The sequence below is a fragment of the Thermobia domestica genome, chromosome 17 (assembly GCF_964235325.1).
Source record: "Thermobia domestica chromosome 17, izTheDome1.hap1.1, whole genome shotgun sequence".
Taxonomy (NCBI): domain Eukaryota; kingdom Metazoa; phylum Arthropoda; class Insecta; order Zygentoma; family Lepismatidae; genus Thermobia; species Thermobia domestica.
The window spans coordinates 13,575,134-13,595,674 of record NC_137470.1 but is presented as its reverse complement, the minus strand read 5'-3'; the positions used below and the strand labels follow the sequence as shown (position 1 = coordinate 13,595,674).

At 38.1% G+C, this 20,541-nt stretch overlaps 1 protein-coding gene across 2 annotated transcripts in view; it reads right to left on the bottom strand.

Annotated features, from left to right (window-relative positions):
• Nucleotides 1–20,541, bottom strand: part of LOC145674581 (uncharacterized) — a 476,266-nt gene that overhangs the window by 277,339 nt on the left and 178,386 nt on the right. For both annotated transcript variants that reach the window (XM_081744773.1, XM_081744775.1), the window contains exon 2: nucleotides 20,065–20,125. In XM_081744773.1, the coding sequence (XP_081600899.1) occupies nucleotides 20,065–20,125 (61 nt within the window). The remainder of the gene's footprint in view (nucleotides 1–20,064; nucleotides 20,126–20,541) is intronic.

The window sequence follows — 20,541 nt, the reverse complement described above, 5'->3', positions numbered from 1 at the left end:
AACATTCATTAGGCGTTGATCGAAACCACTGATTACGGAGAAATTTCGTTCTTAGCAAGATGTCTCATCTCCGAGTAAATGTCTAAATGGATGACATTCGTCCTTCTGTGTGCCGTACGGCCGTACACGTGTTGCTATTATGCAGTGACGTCACTAACCTCATTAGGCGGGGTTAAGCTCCTCTGAACAAATGTTGAGCTACCACAACTGGCAGTTTCACTGGAAGAGTTTTCAGACAAATATGCTACTAGTTCTTGCCGTTGTATTGTGAATGAACATTTCTTAACACTACACTTAATAGCACGGATACTTTGTATATTTCTGTGTCCGTATCATCATCATCATCATGATTGGTACTCTGCCATTATTGGCAAGTCGCTTACTGCACAGTTTTCCGCTAACCTCTTCGTCTTCACGTACGATTTCTCTGTTTTGATATCGTCCATTGATTGTAGTCTCCTTCGCCCTCTCCCTTTCTTTCCTGCCACCATACTCTCTAGCACGTCCCTCATGATACAGTTTCTTCTTAGCCAATGTCCCAAACAGTTTCTCTTCCACTTCTCAATATCTAAAACTGCTCTCTTCTCCCTCACCATTTTTAACACATTCTCATTCCTTTTCCACTCCACTCAACTAAATCTCTTCAGTCTTCTTCACACTCACATTTCGAAAGCTTTCAGTCATTTTTCATCACTTTTGCGAAATGTCCAAGTTTCTGTAACACACAGTACACAAATATTCGACACGAAGCATTTTATAAATCTTTTTTTCTCAACTCTTTATTCAAGGTCCCACAAAATAGATTTTTCGCCATTCCTATCCTTGCTTTTATTTCACGTTCACACTTCATATCACTAATAATACGATTATTAGTGAAAGTTTTAAGAGTACGATAAGTGTCCGTATCGTACTCTTAAAAAGTAACAAAATGTCCGATGATTTTTTTTTTTTTGGCTCGGAAAACAAATTAGTTAGTATTTCCTTGCCAATGCAATGATTACATGCTCACCAAGGAAATTACGTCTCGCTTCACACGAGCTTCGACCGGGAATCGAACGATGGTCTTCCGGCCGAGAACATATTTGAAATGTAGAAGCTTTTTAGTTTTTCTTCCACAGACTAAATGTAGACACTTTTTCGTTTACAGAATAAGGGAGAGAGGGGTAGCCCCGGTCAGTTCGATATAGCGTGAAAAACTTGTAAATAGAAGCAGATGATGGCGCCTTCTGGCTGTCAGATAGAGTAATTTTGAGAGCGACACCATTGTAGGAGTGATTGGTATTAAATGATGGCGTGTTGTTTTATTCGCTGCGTTTGATGTAATATTAGGCAAAATATTCGACACTGTAAGTACTATTTCATTTGATATTTTTATTAAATGACTTTTTAGGTAGACACTATGCTTATATAGTTCTAAAGCAATCTATAAATTGATGCATTCGTTTGTTTGTATGTTATTGGTGACCGTGTTTTACTCAAAACATGCGTTTTGGGTAGCCCCGGCCAAACGGATGGGGTAATAGCAGTCAGTGACCGGGGCTCTGCGACATTAAAATAAACGATAATAAACAAGTCTTGACAGTAAACCCCAAACAAAGCTCATCAAGTGTAATCTAACTCAGAGGCCAGAGATGATGAACAAGGAACTTTCACTGCATACAGACGTATATATTCACTTGACGATTTTTTGCCAATACCGATTTATATTTCAAGTATATTAAGGTGTTGTTGAAAAATATATGTAACTTCAATGAATTAGTTCTTTTTAAATCTTCTTTACTTGAAAATGTGGCTTATTATCTTTCCCTGTAGCTACCCAACTATTCTAAAGTTAATGAATAAATTTGAAATCTTAATGATGTTGAAGTTTTTTCCATATGTAAAGCATGGAGAAATCCCTGACTGCTATTAACCAACCGTGTGGGAAATAACGGCCAATTGAGTATCCTCATTTTCGTTTTTAGCTTGGCAATGAGATAAAAGATGTATTTTGAAATTGGTCACAATAAACTAGACAGAATTACCTATAGGATCGACTTATCGCGGAAACTTTTCGTGCTTTAGGAGCTAGATTATAACGATTTTTGCTTAGGTAACCGCCATTTCACCATTCTCCCATATTCAGTACCTTAATATTCTGTAGAAGTTAGTATATACAAATAAGAAATGATTAATTTGAATTGTCATTCTAAAGGTACAGTATTAATATGTTATTAGAATCCAAATTAGGTCCTCCATTCATTTTATTTGGAACGGTAGACCCAGGTTCGATTCTCGGTGGAAGCTCACATGGCTCGTATCCCATGTTAAGATGTATGTCCATGTCTTTTGTAACCTCGATACTGAAAGGGACGCTGAACTCAAAACAAAAATCCATTCATTTTAAGTGACTTTTTTTTTCCATTATCCTGGAAATAATTCAACAACTATTGCGTTACGGGTATATTTATAACACTACTATAACTGTACTAAACAATCACCATCAGTTTTGAATCATTTGATGGCTAAATAATTCTTTGTTTCAACGTCCAGATGATCATTTTACGTCTGTTTTCTGGATTGAAATGTAGACATAGAAAGTCACTCTTCCCCATAAAACCACACCTTCAAGTCCAAAACCCAGTAATAAGGAGTTGATTTTAACATCCCTTTCAGCAGCGAGGCTATATGAGACGGGACCTACTGATTAACGTGTAATCCGATCCACTTGAGCTCCCGCCGGGAATCGAACTCGGGTCTCCCACGCCCCCAGTAATAAAGAATAGAACCACATTGGCTTGAAAGCTACAAAACAGGAACCGCTATTCATCACGTAATCTCACTTAAGATAAGTATGGCGTACCAAACGTTTAAACGAAGTGTATAATAAAGGCAAATAAGTGTTTGAGCAGGAACAAACGGTTATGATGCGTAGTTATTCCGTTGCCGAATGTATATACAGTGTACAGGAAAGAGACACTTTATAAAGCCCACCCTTTATGAACAGCTGTGTGCCTTCCGATGAAAAATTTCAAATAAAGAAGAAACTAAGAGAACTGCTCGAGAAGATTTTTGGAATTTATTCTGTTTACACAAGACAAAAAGTCAAAGAATGAGGAAACGAGATAAAACTAATATACAGATTATAAAAGGTGTGTATGAAACCCAGTGCTGGCTCTAGACAATTTGGTTCCCCGTGCAATAGTATCATTTGTTGCCTTCCTTTCCCCAGAAAAAAAAATCTTTAAAATCACGATTTTAGGTATGGTACCCCTTCATGAATAACGAAAGGGAGGGAAACAGTACTCGCACTCAGAAAGGCCTAAACACTACAATTTCGTTGTATCTGTTTCATTCTTTAAATAACAATCTATTGTGTTGGTGAAAGATAAAGCAAACACACCTGCAGAGGAAAGATGGTAATCCTTTTCATAGAATTCAGTATCGAGCTTCAATTTCAATATATCAGTTTGCAATTCAAGTGGAATTATCTCTTTCTATCTTTATTTCTTGATTTTTCCTTCTACACCTGTTATTTTTTTAAAAAATGTTTCCACCTTCAATGATAAGGAACTTCTTTGTGACAAAGACGAGACTAGTTTTCATATCAAAACTGTGATAACTAACTAAATGGAACATATGTTCGCTACTGTTCGAGAATTGGGTTCTTGTATTTGACACCAATCAAACAATTCATGCAGGGATTTGTTTGACCATTACTTTAGTTCTGTCCATGTGACCTTATACTAATGCGACCTAAACATGATTTATGAATGTAGTATTCAAATAGGTCAGTTTCGTAAATTTAACTAGCATTATCATGAAGTCTTTTTCCAACAAGAAATATTAATTTTAAATAATATACTTAAGACAGATTTTGCCATACCACGAAACTTGCTGCCCCTGCAAATGCACGTGTTGCACATATGGTAGAGCCGGCCCTGATTAAACCAAGACGAGAACTAAAATAATATAGAAAAGAATACGTTAATTCTTCTACGCTGTATTGCTTAGCAGAGATTGAGTGCGTCAAGAATTGTGAGTGGATCAGTGGGGCATCGGTAAACAGGACGTGACCCACTGCGACCTATCACTCTGACCCACCGACCCACTGTGACCCAGGGGCGGATCCAGAGGAGGGCGATTGGAGCGATCGCCCCCCCCACAAGAGGAAACTTTCTTATTTTATATATAAATAAAACCCATCCTAGAGTTTGGAGCTCTTAAAAGTAGCACTAAGTAACAGTATTACAACCCCCCCGCAGAAGTTCGTTCTGGATTCGCCCCTGCTGTGACCCACTCTGACATACTAAACCACTACGATCATGGGTCAGAGTTGATAACGATGGGTTTTGATAGGTGATGGGTCAGTGCGGGTCACGGTGGGTAGTTGGTCCAGTGGGACGTGGGTAATGGTGGGTGGTAGGTCAGTAGGTCAAAATTTCATGTTGACTCATGCCATCTCTGTTGTGTACTGTAAGTCCCGGGAAAATCTTGATAGACAGAGAAATATTTTCGTCGTCTACACAGGGAGTCAACGACGCATACTTAAACTCTACATACTATTTTTTCTTTCTTTCCCATTTTAGAAAAGTGCTGTTCAGCAGCAAAATAATTGCCATTATGTTTCACTTGTAAATTAATTGCAACGAATGTTCTTACTGAAAGGAAACTAATTGGGGCGCGTGGATATGACAGTTTCTCTCGTATGAGCGTTCAATGCACGTATCTGCATGGTAAATTCATTACATTAAACCAGCTCTTCTGCTAGAATACTATACACAAAGTTCGCTGCAGGATGAGCGAAGAATTTTCTCTCTTCTCTGAACAGATTTTATGTTCATACTTAATTTAAATTATTTGCCTCGTTTGGGATGCTGGCTGGCTTACGAGTAAAGCGTGCATCTCTTGAAAGTAGATTAATTGAGTTCGAAAACTGGTCACATTAAGTGAACTTTACGGTGAACGATATTAAATTGGCCACCGTGTTTTTTTTAAAGACAATTCCAGAGGTCTTATATCTACGGTATAATGAACTCAGAGGTTCATCGCCGAAAAATTAAAGTTTTCCATTTTATCTAGATATATAAAAAAGAAGTACTGGGTGACGGACTGGTCAACGTCCAGGCGAGACCGCCTAATCTAGAAACTTGAAATCTTGACGGTGTATAGGATTTGTGGCGTAAGGTACCACTAAGGACGGATTTTTGGAAATTCAACGAGGAAGGAAGGAAAAGAGGTGGCAATTATTACAGTAAAACATCCGTATCTCCGAAACTCTAGAAGGGGGTACGGTGGCTCAGTGCATGAAGTCCCTGGTTCGATTTCCGGCCAAGATTTTGGTGGACAACATCGTGTCCGTGGGATTCCTACTCAAGTTCCCTCCCACATTTTCATTCCAACAATATTTCATCATCACTCACTTGCCTTAGTCATCCGCTTATAGGACATAATCACAGGACGTTAAACCTAAAGATGTCATTTCATTTTGATTTTCCCGAATATCTGAAGGCTAGAGGCATATGTGGTACATGAACATCCCATTTAAAATAATTAGACACGTTTTTTTCATATTTCCCCTAAAAGGGAAGAAAAAAGATGGGAAGAAAAAGGGTGAGGGTTGCAATTGTTATAATAAGATGATCACATTTCGAAATCCCTTAAGATAAGAGACATCTTAGAGATATGAAACTTGATATATAAACTCCTTAATGAAGTGGAAATATGACATAACACTTCTGGGGCATTTTCTAATTTTTTCTGAACATATAAAAAATACTTAAAGGTTGTCAAGTCTCATTATCACGGGAAGACGAGTGAACCATTTGAAATTAATTTTTGAACACAGCGCTTGAGTTGACAGTTTTTGTCATTTTATTTGGACTGAAAAGCGTATTCTAAGGGGGAGAGGGGTTTATTTTTTTCGGAAAAAATAATGCCATAAAGATGTTCTTGCCGTGCGAAGAACGGAAACAAAGGCAGGACAGTCATTGCAGAAGCTGATCGAACTTTTGATGATCCAAAAGAGCGGGACCTAAAACCATGTGACCTCATGACGTTATACAACGTGAGCCAGAGGCTTGGCTAATTTTGAATTTTCCGCGGGGGAAGGTCCTAAGACTATGTGACCTTTATCAGCCAATCCGGCTATGGGTCCCTGACTGAGGATAATCAAAGTTAGATCAGCTGTCCTAATTACTACTCACTTGGGGTGAAGTTTCCAGAAAGGCAGAGACTAGTGTCACTATATGCCAAGATAATGTATTCAGGATGATTAATTTCTCTAAGATCCCGTTCCAGATCATTTCCCCCTCTTTTTCTTTGTCTACCCAAAGTTGTTTTCCCGCGAGGCATCCCGACTACGGCTCTATCATTTGCTACATTTTGTGGATACTGGGCACTATCAGTTTACATATTCGTATTAATAACTAGCACTTAGTTTAGATCCTGTGCTAAACTCAATTAAACCAACCGTGGTACAGGGGCGTCATTTAGGAAGGGGGCAGGAGGGGGCAATTGTTCCCCCATAAGAGTTTGAATAATACATATACTTTAATCGACTGTCTACTAATTGGCTTGTCGGTTGTGCTCTTGTCCCCCCCCCCTCAAGCGGTCTGAAATGACGCCCCTGCCGTGGTAAATCCTCTCTCATTGTTACCAGCGCTTTTCAAGTGGGTAACGTTCCTGCTTTTGATACAAGAGAGTGCGTTTCTATTGTTGCAGGTCTGATTAAGATTCCCGATTGAATAGTAGCTATGCGTTTTATGAATTTATACTTCTACTGGAGGCACGTCCAACCTCGCGACAACCAGCATACACGTATGGTAATGAAAGTAAGAGATCTCCTTGGAATTACAAAGTAGCGGGCTCTGGTTTAGAAAGCCACAGATAACGGCAATAAGATCTGATGTCTTGACCTGACGTCACCCAAAACCCAGGAAGTTCTGAAATAATTGCATAAATCCAACAATATTTTAAGTGTTTAACGGGAAAAGTGCTGTCCAAGAATGAGAAATATACCAATCGATTCATTTTAAAGGAATTCAAATATTTCAGTTTAACGTCCCACTACTAAACCGGTTAGGATAAAGGAGGCAAGTGGATGATGCTGGAAGAATTAGTAGAATGAGAAGGTAGGAGGAAGCGGGAGTACCCCGAGAAAACACGGACATGATGTCCACCACAAAATTACTTGGTAGGGGATCCAACCGGGGACCCCACGCAAAAGATGGGTTGATTGTAGTTTAGCGTCCCTTTCAGCAGCGAGGCTATATGAGACGTGGACCTACTGATTAACGTGGAATCCAAACCACATGAGCTCCCTCCGGGAATCGAATGCGGGTCTCCCACGCCAGAGACGTGGACCTACTGATTAACGTGGAATCCGAAGCACATGAGCTCCCTCCGGGAATCGAATCCGGAGCTCCCCACGCTAAAGAGGTAACCGCTCTACCACTGAGCCAGTCCAATAATATACCAATCGAGTTGCTTGCATTAAGTTAAACAAAATGATATAAGAGATTGCGAATCGTCAATCGCGGTTTTCGAGAACGGAATATTTACTTCTGAAAATCTACAAATTGATACTGTACGATAGCACGCCATCTATTAGCATGAAAATGAAACTGAAGTACACACCAATCAATCTTTTCAACAAACTTACAAAGTTCGTTACTGAATTCTCTACGTCTGTGTCTGTAAGTCTGTCTGTTATTTGCGATTTTTTCAATTTTGAGCCCTCCATTCAATAGAGCATTAAAAACTGAGAAAGTGATGGAATTTTTCGCGTTACTCTCACCGTTTCCGAGATATTGGCCAAAAATGGCCAATTTCCGGAGATTTAAAGAGCCATATCTCGGGAACCATAAGTCATAAAGAGATCATATTGGTGTTGATCAATACGTAAGAGGATGATGAACATTTTGGTACCAAATACTAACCGGTGGCCACTGGACAACTGGCAAACTGGCCACCGTTCCCTAGATATTGGCCAAAAAAAGTTCGAATTTCGGGAGATTTGAGGAGCCATATCTCGGGAACCGTAAGTCATACAGAGATGATATTTTGCGAATTTTTGCGACAAACAGAAGGAGGTATGGATAAAAAGATTTACTTTTACATCTAGGAACAATCAAAGTTATCCTTCCCGCTCCATCTCTCCATTCTTTTAAAGTTCGTTCTGGCAATGCTCTTGGAACATTCTCAACTGGTTTCGTTATGTAATTAGGTCACTATACAGTATGATTTAATTATATAGAGCCAAAATTCTCTCTCGAACTTTATTTTTTTTAAAAAAAACGAACAGACCAAAACCCATCTCCACGAAAAAATTAAATCTCGACCGAAAACAGGGAATTTATGCTATATAGTCCACGCTTTATCGTTTTTGCAAACTTTGTCGAAAAACTGGAATCTCAAAATACAGTGTGTCCTAGACGTCCCTAACCATTTCAGAGAAGAAGAATTGAATTCAAATGAAGTGTTTACAATATCAAAGAAGTCAACGAAATCACAGCAGTTCGACATGGCCACCCACTATATCCAAGCAGAGTTGCCATCTCTGCACTGTGCACCTGAAGACACGGTTAAAAATTGCTGGAGTAATTATATGCATCGATGCCGAAATACATTCATGTAGGTGCGCCAAATTTCTAATCTTCAGGTATACATGGTGAAGGTTGACTTGCGGTGCCATCTTTGATATTACAAACACTTCATTTGAACTCAAGTGCTCCTTCTCAGAAATGGTTAGGGACTTCTCAGGCACCTTGAACATAAAAATGCCTGTTGTGCCGTAAGGTTGCAAAACATGGTCGCTTACTCTCAAGTAAGAACGTAGTCTGCAAGTATTTCAGAATTAAATCCTGAGACGAATATACATAGCCCAAAAGTAGGCCGGCTATACAGTCCCGTACTGATCAACTCATTGCTTTTTATATCATTTCTTATTGTTATCCTTGAGGTGGACTTAATTTCTTTATTATTATTTTTCTTAATGTCTTTTTACTTATATCTTAAGCTCGGAACAGCCGAAACAAATAAACCTGTAAGCTAGAATGTTATACTTGATCAATGCACGGGTGCATACCTACTTTTGGGCCACCCTGTACGGACCCAAGAGAAACGGGAATGCGGAACGGCGGAAACTTCGTAACGAGCAACTACATAATTTATACCATTGACCCAAGGATGTTATAAAATAAGAGGATCTGCCCATACGTATCTTCATCATATGAACTCAATGAAGCCAACAAAACAACCGAGCATCGTCTAAACCGACACGTCTGATTGGCTACTCTCGTTTCCGCCATGATTGTTGGCTCGAAACATTGCGATCTTAGTGGCGCGGAGCGGGCAGAGTAGGCGTGGCGAAACTGTGACGTATAGCTTCACGATTTTGACGTATAAGCAGATCCTTTATTTTATAACATCCTTGCATTTACCAAACATTGTCAGGGCCAAATCTAGGAGTCTCAGGTGGTCAGGTCACGTAGCCAGAATGGAAATATGAAGGAACGCTTTGAAAGTTTTAACTGGAAATCCAATCGGAAAACAACCATTAGGAAGACCTAGGCGCAGAAAACAAAATAAAATTAAATCATTCAGTTTAGCGTCCAATAGTTATGCTCTTTAGGCTAAGGGAGATGATTAAGGCAAATGAATTATGATAAAAGAATTGGTGGAATGATGAGGGAGGAAACGGAAATAACCCAAGAAAACTCTCAGACACGTTGTTGTCCACCACAAAGGCAAGGAATCGAACCAAGGACCGCACGCACCAGACATAAGCGCTCTACCACTGAGCCACCGTGCATCCAGAAGAATATTAAGATGGACCTCGCAGAAATAGGAATACAAAGTAGAAACTGGATCCTGTTGGTTAAGAACAGAAATTAATGGAGATCTTTAGCAAACGCGGAATTGAACTTCCGGGTTCCGCAGGCTACAGTAGAGGTCTGCACGGCTCGGGCCTACAAAGCATATATCTCTTCGGGCCCGGGCCGGGCCATAATTTTTTAACCATATTTCTCGGGCCTCTTCGGGCCTAACTTTATAAATGTACTGAACAACGATATTTATTGGACGTTTGGACCGTTCTTTCTGAAGAACTTTTAAAACACCACAGCAAAAATTAAACTTCTAATAGATGTAAATAAAAAATACAATTTTGCGTAAATTATAAAGTTTCTGTAATTCGGGCTCATTTGATTATCACACGAGCTCGTATCGGGCTCGGGCCTAAATGCTAAAACATATTTCGGACTCGGAGCGGGTCTCACATTATAAATCCATGGGCCGGACCGGGCCCGGGCTAAAAATTCCGGCCCGTGCAGACCTCTAGGCTACATAGTAGTTATAATATTTTTCATAGTTATGATAATCAATCGAGCAATTTTTTGAGCTTTAAAAAATTAGACGCTTTAGGGCATATCTTCATGTGTAGTTTTTGAGAAATATGAATTTATGTGTCGTTAAAATGTATGTCATTTGTTTGTTAATCTGATGCAGTTGATAGTTTTTATTTTGTTGGAATAAATGCTATTTATTTATTTATAGTTCATCCTGTTTGTTGTTATTTGATTTCTCGTGAAATTGAAGCGCATAGTTCTTATACACAAACAATTTATAAAAGTGAATTTGAAACAGAAAAAATACTATTATAATTTCCCAGTGTTATTTATTTTTTCCCGGGTTTAATTCCCGATGAGGGCTAATAGGTTGAAAAGGTGTAACAGCTTTTCGGCCCAGCCAACCGAGTGGTGTTTTTCCTGGGTTTTCCTCATCCCTTCCCGGTAAATGTCGGAACGGTACCTAAAATTCAGGTCCCAGGACGCTTCCCCATTCGTTTTCTCCTTCATCCTATCCTGGATCGTCTCTTCGCCGTGGTACGTCATTCTTCATACATGACAGGCTAAGATGGCCATAAATGCTGAATGCCCAGAAATATGCATAAATCGTAATAAATAAACATTTATTTTAGTCTACAGCAGACAAATTTGTAAGGGCCGCGGTGGCTCAGTGGTAGAGCGTTTAGCTTTGGTGCATGATGTTCCTGGCTCGATCTCAGCTCGCGTCAAGTGAACTTTGTGGTGGACAAGCACCGTGTGCGTGGGTTTCCTCGGGGTTCTCCCGTTTCCTCCCACTTTCTTCATTCCACCATTTTCATTCCTTTCTCATCATCACCATCTCCTTTAGCCTAGCCAGCATAATCGTGGGACGTAAACTCAAAGATTTTATTTCATTTCATTTCATTTCAGACGAATTCGTAGTTTACAAAATTCTTTGCTGCCATTCCGAGACACATTTTCCCAAATATGGCATTGAAAGAGATGTAGGTATGCGTTACGAATCTTCCTGATGCGCCAGTCCTAATCACGACTATTGTGTGTGTGTGTGTGTATTATTTTTTTTGCCAGGATCCAACTAACTTCAACAAGGATGCCCACCTGGCCAAAGGGTCCGGCACTAACCTGAGACTATAAGAAAGGTCATTTGTTGTAAGTTCAAGGTCACGTTTCCAGTTCCGCGTGCTCACACGTATTCATGGCGCCACACACCAAACTAATGCCTGATCATACCTTATAAGGAAACCCGAATGGTGCTGCCCTCTAGCGGACATTGATATAACTATCTGTATCACCGGCTTTGCCAAGCCTCAGTTCTGAGGCCTTTCACACCTACAAATGACGTCACCCAAACTCGTACATAAATCAATAAGAAGCGTAACACACTGAAGGATGAAAAGGAAAAAAAATGTCCTACCTGCACATGAGGAAGTGGACATGGTAGTAAATTTATGCAATTCTCACAATAAAAACTTGAAACCATTTTGAAAGGTTAACCGCCTGCCTCACCAACGATTGTTACAAGTAAATATGTTAAGAAGAATCTTGTTAACAACGACGACCACTTCATGAAAGCCTATAGGCATTAACAGTGGCGTATTTAGGATTTTGTTTCGGGGGGCTATGCATAACACGGGGAAGGAGGGGGCAATTACCCACCTGAGTTTCACAATTAAATAGGCTATATTTAATCGATTGTCTACTAATACGCTAGGAAAAAACGTGAAACTCGTATGTCACTGGAGGATCTTACACTCCCAGGGAAATTTGGGATGACGACGCTTCTGTAAACACACGTGCAACATTTGTAATCTCATTTCAACTTAACTGATTTCATTTTAGAAAAAAAATGGAAATATTCAGCTTTCTCTCTCTACGTTTCTAACTGAAATAAAAGGTTGAGACAAGTTGAAGTTGAAATATAGGCCTACTGATTGCAGTTTTAATGGCAAAAATTGCAGACTGCTGAATCTTATGTAATACAAAAATTTAGCAGTGAATCTAACATTTTATTCTATTCATAGAAGAAGAGGGAAGCATCGTCTTTACCTACCTAATTTCCCGGGCTACTTATTCTCCCATGATTTTCTTTAATTCAAACATTTACCTTTCTTTATTACTAATTGATATAAATGTTCCTTTGTTATAATAACTAAAGTCCCGTTATGTTGATATCCGTGCAAGTTGTTGTGGAACACCAGTTTCGCTTATCAGCTCCTCTTAGTTTTGGTGTTACTGACGACGGCCGACTTGAATCACAACTAACAACGGTCGAAAGTATGATAAGAGAAACGAAAGAAAATAACATCTAAGAAAAAGAAACAGAAGAGTAGAATGGACGAAAGATAGAAAAAAAGAACACAGTTCTTACATGGAACGAAATTTGACAAATATAGCATTATTTCTGAGAAAAGAGCATAAGAAAATGGAAAGTCAATGAAATTCTTGGAAAGGGTAAGAAGGATTATTATTGTACGTGGAATGCAAAAAACTAACAAACTTATTTCTGGGAGGGGGTGAGGCTGATAGCTCCCCCTAAATGCGCCACTGAGCATTAATTAACTTTTCGACTCTATGAGTATTTTTTAAGACAAGGTCCGTAGCTATTCTAGTTTTATTTTCCCAGACTGGATTCAATTCGAGTTACATTCTTTTCAGCATCACGGTTACATGAGACGTGGATCTCGAGCTTAACGCAGAATCCGAATCACCGTAATGTGATCACCAGGGCCCGGATCTTGTTGACCTAAAATTTTCTAAAAAGTGACCTATAAAATGACACTAAAACTCCTGTAAAATGACCCTAAAATTCACAAAAATTGACCTTAAAATTTCCGTTTTCTTAAAAAGTTTATTTTGTTAAACATCGACATTTTTTGAATATCTATGGGATTTTAATTACCATTTGTCACTCATTTTCAAAAGCTTTGTTTCAGTTAGTTGCAGTCCATTGTATGATATTGTATATAAAGTGTCAATTCACCCCCGAGTTGAAACTAGGAAGCACACTTAAAGAATAGAATTTTGCAAGTGTAGACTGTATACACGAGAATAATAGATAAAACCCTGTTTAAAATCTTTGTACGTCTTCTAATTCATTTTTAGTTATTCACGTGATCACATCCTTTGTGGTCAACAACCCAAAATCATCTCTTTGGCCACCTAGCAACCCCCCACCCCTCGTCAACCAGCTACAGCTTAGTGTTCATTAGCTTTTTAGGAATGCAGTTTTCCATCTCGATAGTCAGAAAGCAGGAAAAGAGATAAACTAATTTTGTATTTTTCAAATTTGTAAACATTTTAATATCTCCTTATGTAGATGAAAAAGACTAACAAAGACCTAAGTGACCTGAAAGCTACCTTAAAATATTAAAAAATGACCTAAAACTTCAAAACTGCAAAAAGTGATCAAAAGTTGACCCTAAAAAAATATACTTTTAGAACCTTGAGTTGACGGATAACGTTTTTATTTGAACTCGCCTTGTCCTATGCGTAACAGTAAAAAGTTGACTTGTCAACAACATCCGGGCCCTGGTGATCACATAACAAGGCTCTCCTACCGGGAATCGAACCGGGGACCCCTTGCGCCAAACAGGCACAGGCTTGCCACTAAATACTGTATCTATAAATCTTAATAAACAACGATTAGCTAAGGAACTAATAATAACAATGTCCTTCTGCTGATCTAGTGGTCAGCGCGTCCGCATTTGCTCTACATGGTTACGGCTCAATTCCTGGCACGAAAGTCTTGAACGGATTGAAGTGGTTCTAGTTCGACATTTAACTAATGTTTCACGCCTCATATAATTCATTTACTGAGAGGAATTGCTGAAGTTAACAAAAGCACACGAGGGGGGGGGGGAGAACGGTGGCTCAGTGGTAGAGCGCTTACCTCTGGTACGTGGGGTCCCTGGTTCGATAAATTTGTGGTGAACATCGTGTCCGTGGGGTTTCTCGGAGTAGTCCCATTTCCTTCCATATTTTCATTCCACCAATTCTTCCGTCATTCACTTGCATTAATCGTCTCCCTTAGGCTAAACAGGAATCATCGTGGGACGTTAAACTGAAATATTTCATTTTATTTCATTTGAAGTGCACATGAATGATAAAGAAAATATAACAGAGTCCCGAAAACCAGGGGCGTCATTTCAGACTTCGCTTGGGGGGGGGGGGGGGGGCAAGAGCAGCACCAACATAAGACTTTCACGTTTTGTACTATTAGTAGGACAATCGATTAAAGTATTCCTCAAACTCTTGGGGGGGGGGCAATTGCCCCCTCCTGCCCTCCCTAAATGACGCCCCTGCCTAAAGCACTTCACTCAATACCATGGCAGTCCGGATAACTCGGCCATACCTGCCAGAACGAAAAAAAAAAACGCAGATCCGTTCAAGGTCATTGGCCGCGTGCGTGCTCTTCCCGCATTTCTTATTAGATAAGTGTGTATTCACAAATTTTCATGTATAGTAAAGACACTATGCCTTCATAAATTACGTACTTTTCTTTTCTTTAAAGGTAACTGGAGAGTTTATTCTCTGTTGTACAAGCAACCAATACACACAAATACAGTACTGTATCTTCTGAGAAAACACCCGTACTTATTCTTTTTTAAATCCCATTCCGGATAACCCGGCATTTTTGCAAACTCGGCCCCTCTCCATTCCACATTAGGCCGAGTTTTCCGGGCTCTACTGTAATACACGAAAAGCGAAACTTCCTGCCGATAAAACTACGAACTGTTACACCTAGAAAATAGCTCACATTCAACTAAATAATGTGTGGTCAGCATTATAACACTGAGTCAACACACTGAACAACGTACTATCACTGGGAATCGAACTTAAAACCAAACGCATGAACATTCCCGTTACACGGAGAAATAACGAAAGTTCGCAACATTAGACAATACATATTTTATTTCTTGTTCTACCACAGTACAAGTTTTTCTTTAAATATTCTTTGATATGCATAAAATTGACAGTATAAATCGAACACAATAACACATTTTGGATAGCTTTGTTAGGAAGAAAACCCTTGCTGTAACCTTTTATAGAAAGGCCAATTAAATATTTTGCCAAATCAGCTAGCTGTTTGTAACGAATCCACAAAACAGCCATTTTGAGGGTAATTATCGCGCATTTTATTAACATTTTTATGCTGTTCATTGGTGCGTCATTCCAGATTTATTACTCCCACTTTTTATTCTTTACCATTCATTTTTAGCTTGGGTAAAATATTAAACGAATGATACCTGTGAGAGCTTTTTTCTTTTCAAAAAAAATCATTATTATTAATAGTGCAAATTTTAATTGGTCATACTTTTTTTTAATTACTTTCTAAGCTAAATGGATTTGCATTGAAAATATGGATAGTCGAAACGATTTTGTATGTACTCTCTAATTACTAATACAGACATGTTAATTAAGACCATAGCGTATGTGTTCGTTGAAAGTTTAATAATTAGATTACACCGTGGTGATTAAGTTCTCGATTAAGAACTAGTTAACCTTTTGCTTTAAGTAAAATCTTGAAATAAACTCTTTGGGCCTTGTGCAGAGTCGTTTTGACACGTGATTAGTGCCATACCAAAGAGTTCGACTAACATATGTTTCCTGCAGTAGTCAGGTCTTCAGTATGACTCTAACCACACGTCAAAATGACTCTGCATAAGGCCCTTTAAGTTTTACGTCCGACGGTTATGCCGGCTAGGCTAAAGGAGACGGTGATTATGAGAAATGAATGAAATGGTGGAATGAAGAAAGTGGGAGGAAACGGGAGAACCTTGCTTTACGAATGATTGTAATAAACGTTAACCTTTAGACGCCTGCCAGGGATTTTAACAAATTCGTAGACTGGGGCTCTGATGAAATCCCTAATTATAACACAGTCATAATTAATGCACCATTGGGAAGCTTATTACATTTCAACGAGGTAATATCCGTGCAATTCCCGCCATATTTGTAGAAGAAACACAAAAGATCATAAAAATGTGAAAAAATGACTTTGTGGGGTCCTGACAACCCTTGCAGTCTCCCCACACTGACAAAGTGATGCTAATATATAGGCCAAACACTTATGAGAATACTATGAGAATGGTAGCCACTGCTGTAAAATTCAGAACGAAATTCCTAATATATATAACCTGTGTATCATATTTTTCGAAGGGCTGTTCAGATCTTTGCGTTAACAGCTCTGGTGGCCTCCCTAATTATTACAAAGCCACGATTCGTACACCGTTACAAAGCTTAAATACTACAGATTTCAGCGAGCTAACATTCGTGCAAATCCCGCTATATTCCTAGAAGAAGAAGAAGAATAAAAAATCATTAAAAATATGAAAAATCAAACGTCAAAAAACAAACTCCAAAAATTAGCCAACTTTGCCCCTTCTCTACTCTCCCATAAGCAAGAAGCACAACTACAGAACATTACATGTAGCAGCCTACTTCACTGCTTCACATACCAATTTTTATGAGTGTACCCCCAAGGGGGAATGCCCCCAAATGTTGAAAAAACTAAAAGCACAACCTCTACCCTCCTCCTCCGGCCGTGCTAGCCCCTATATGCATAAAATGCACACGGGAAAGCTGCTTTGTTCAGAAATACATTGGTACCAAAATCATTTTTCTACCTTAGTTAAGAACTGAACTATTGAGGTTTCAAGCCCCGATGCAGCAGTTGCGTCAATGGGCGTTTAGAGTTAACGTACAGTTAAAAATTCAACATCTTGTTATTATTAAATGATTGCTTTAACATTGTGTGTTAACATTCATTACATGTTTCAAACTACTGATGTCTTGCAGTATAGAACCGAAGGGAAGATTCCCCCCCCCCCAGAAATTAAAGAATTTCTTCACTTGAGCAATTTCAGTTTCAACAAATAGTCATAGGTCTAGGGAAACCCGTAACTTATAAACGAAAAACTGTGTAGTTCCTAAGAAAGATATAATTAAATATGTTTTTTGTTCAATATGAATAAAATTAAGTGTTGTGCTATGGACTGATTTTAATCCCAAGAAATAGGTCGCACTGGGTAGTCTCAAGGAATCACACGCCATGTATAGTGCAAAATTGCTATTTTTTTTTAAAAAAAAGAATGTAATTCTAAATCGTGCCTTTCAAGATATGAGAAATTCACACCACTCCCAATTTCTCCTAAACTACATAAATTTAATTCTTAAGCCTCAAACAAGACATGCTATGATTCATTGAAATCGAATAGGTATCCTGCCCTTATTGGTAGGTCATTTGTCGCAACTGAGAAGTTTCCATGCTCCGCGGTCTTCTGCTAACCTCTTCGTCGTCAAATACGATTTTCCTATTTTGATATCGTCCATTAATTGTGGTCTCCTTCGCCATCTCCCTCTCTTTCCTGCCACCATACCTTCTAGCACGTCTCTCATGATACCGTTCCTTCTTAGCCAATGTCCCAAACAGTTTCTCTTCCTCTTCTTAATAATATCTAAAATTGTTCTTTTGTCCCGCACCATTTCTAACACCTTCTCACTCATCTTCCCCTCGACTCAATTCTTTCCATTCTTCTTTACACCCACATTTCGAAAGTTTCCAGTCGTCTTCTATCATTTTTTTGCGTAATGTCCATGTTTCTGTCCCGTACATACAATACTCAACACGAAGTATTTTACGAGTCTTTTCCTCAACTCTTTATTCAAGGTCCCACAAAATAGTATTTTCTTTCTCCTAAAGGCTTCTTTCGCCATTCCTATCCCTGCTTTTATTTCACGTTCGCACTTCATATGAGATAAATGTTTACGAAATTTAACTTGAAATCTTATCTTTCACGACAGGAATAAGGGACTGAATTTACACCAAGAAAATTTAAATACAAGAAATGGACTTGTTTCGGAAGCCTTAATACATATATACGTCAAATCACTCAAAATCAAGTAATTTTACCCAAGTTATCGCGCAATATTTTATATCCCAGTTTAAATATATGATCTAACTTTCAAGTTGGGCTGGATTTTAGTCCCTTTTATTCTTAACGGATTTCAACCAACAGCAAACTGTTACACTACAATTCCTAATTCACAGTGAAAGTACACTCATGTCCAAAATTATTGTCACATGTCTATAAATATATTGTTGTAGGAATATAATGTGATAACGAATCCGCCCGGTATTTCTTATAACGTTAGTATGTGTATAATCGGCAAAGACATGTATGTGGCAAATTTCGTGTCAAAAGAGCAGTAAATAAAAACAATAAAACGAAAATAAAACTTCCTTATCCATTTAGCAACATTTTGTTTTACTCATTCTAATTTTCGTGTTTATAATTCTTTTCCTATGAAATTTACTACAAATATACATTTCCCGATTATACACATAGTATCAGTATTAAAAGTACTCTGCAAAATCATTATCAAATTATATTCTTACAAGAAGACATTTATAGATATGTGACAATCGTTTTGGACATGAGTGTACATTCAAAGTTTTATTACAATTTTATAGACATGACAAAAAATACTGAATATTACAGAAATGTATATTGCATCTAAGATCCTTATATGTTTGAGCAACATTCTTAATTGTGGAAAAACTTAAACCGCCTTGGCCGTGTCGAGAGGAACATACGAGGAACTAACCTCAATGCATTCTCGATTTGTAACCTGAGAACTGAAAAACTGATACAGATGCTAGCGGAAACATACTTCAACAGTATTATCACTTGTCTATTTCCCGAGTTATGAGCACCGAATGTGATACAAACGGAACGCATAATAAAATACTTCAACACTATTATCAGCTCTTTAATTCTCGAGTTACAAGTAGAGAACGAGATACAAACAGAACGCATCAGAATATACTTACTTCAACACCATTATCAGTTCTTTAGTTCTCGTGTTACAAGTAGAGAACGAGATACAAACGGAACGCAAAAAAAGTTACTTACTTTAACACTATTATCAGCTCTTAAGTTATAAGTAAAGAACGAGATGCAACGGGAACGCATGAGAAAATACTTACTTTGACATTATTATCAGTTCCTTATTTCTCGTGTTACAAGAAGAGAATGAGATACAAACGGAACGCATAAGTATCAGTATTTTTTTGGTATTCGAGTAATAGGGACACATGAGTTAGAGAAAGCTTAAGAAAATACGTACTTCAACATTAAATGTGAAAGTATGCAACGAAGAATAGAGTACACAAATATTCAGTCAAGAATATAGTTACCGCAGATAGAGTTATATATATATATAATAGACATAAAACTATCAAGACACAATATCCATATGACATCAAGTGAATAATCCTCTGACAGTCATAGAGGCAAGGACTAGGCTGCCAAGGAATGTAAAAATAGCCATGGCCTCGTCAGAGGATTACGAATGGTTATTGCACAACATTCTATCATTTCTGATGTTTGTCTGACAGCTTGCTAGGATATTGTTTGTGGCTATAGGTTCTGCTATCACAATCTTATATTACCAGTGCTGCTAGACAAAGAAAAAAAAAGTTTTCAAAGGTTTAATTTAAAGTTGAGGTCCTTAGTTTTCGAATAGTGTTCGTTGCACGGAAAAGTACTTACTGTGAATACACCTATTTTGGAAAGGAATTTCTTACAACTACACTACAACTAAACGCATTCTGCATTATTTACAAACTAAAAAGTAATTTAATGTATCATCTTTGACGTTTGTAATCTAAAAATGTTAAAACCTAATAACACAGAACATTGTACGTGAAGAATAAAAGCTTAAACGAACTTACCAATCATTCGGATGTAAATGGCATTGTGATCTGCGCGATCAAAAGATATGCCCCCTCTTCTCTGTAAAGAGAGAAAAAAATGTGATTAGTAATCTGGACAACCACATGTTACATTTTACACTATTTTTAATTAATTACACTAAAATACAGAGTAGTAATGACTTGTAACATGAATAAAACGCGTTGACACCACGATAAATTTCAGACCATGAGAAAATTGGTTGAATTACTATTTGTTTAAATCACTATTCATTATCGGAAAATTGTTTAAATAACTATTCGTTATCGGGAAAATTGTTTGAATTACTTTTCGTTATCGAAATGATTGTTTAAAATCATTATTCGTTTTCGGAAAATTGTTTGAATTACTATTGTTATCGGAAAATGTTTGAATCACTATTCGTTATCAAAATGATTGTTTAAAATCATTATTCGTTATCGGAAAATTGTTTGAATTACTATTGTTATCGGAAAAAA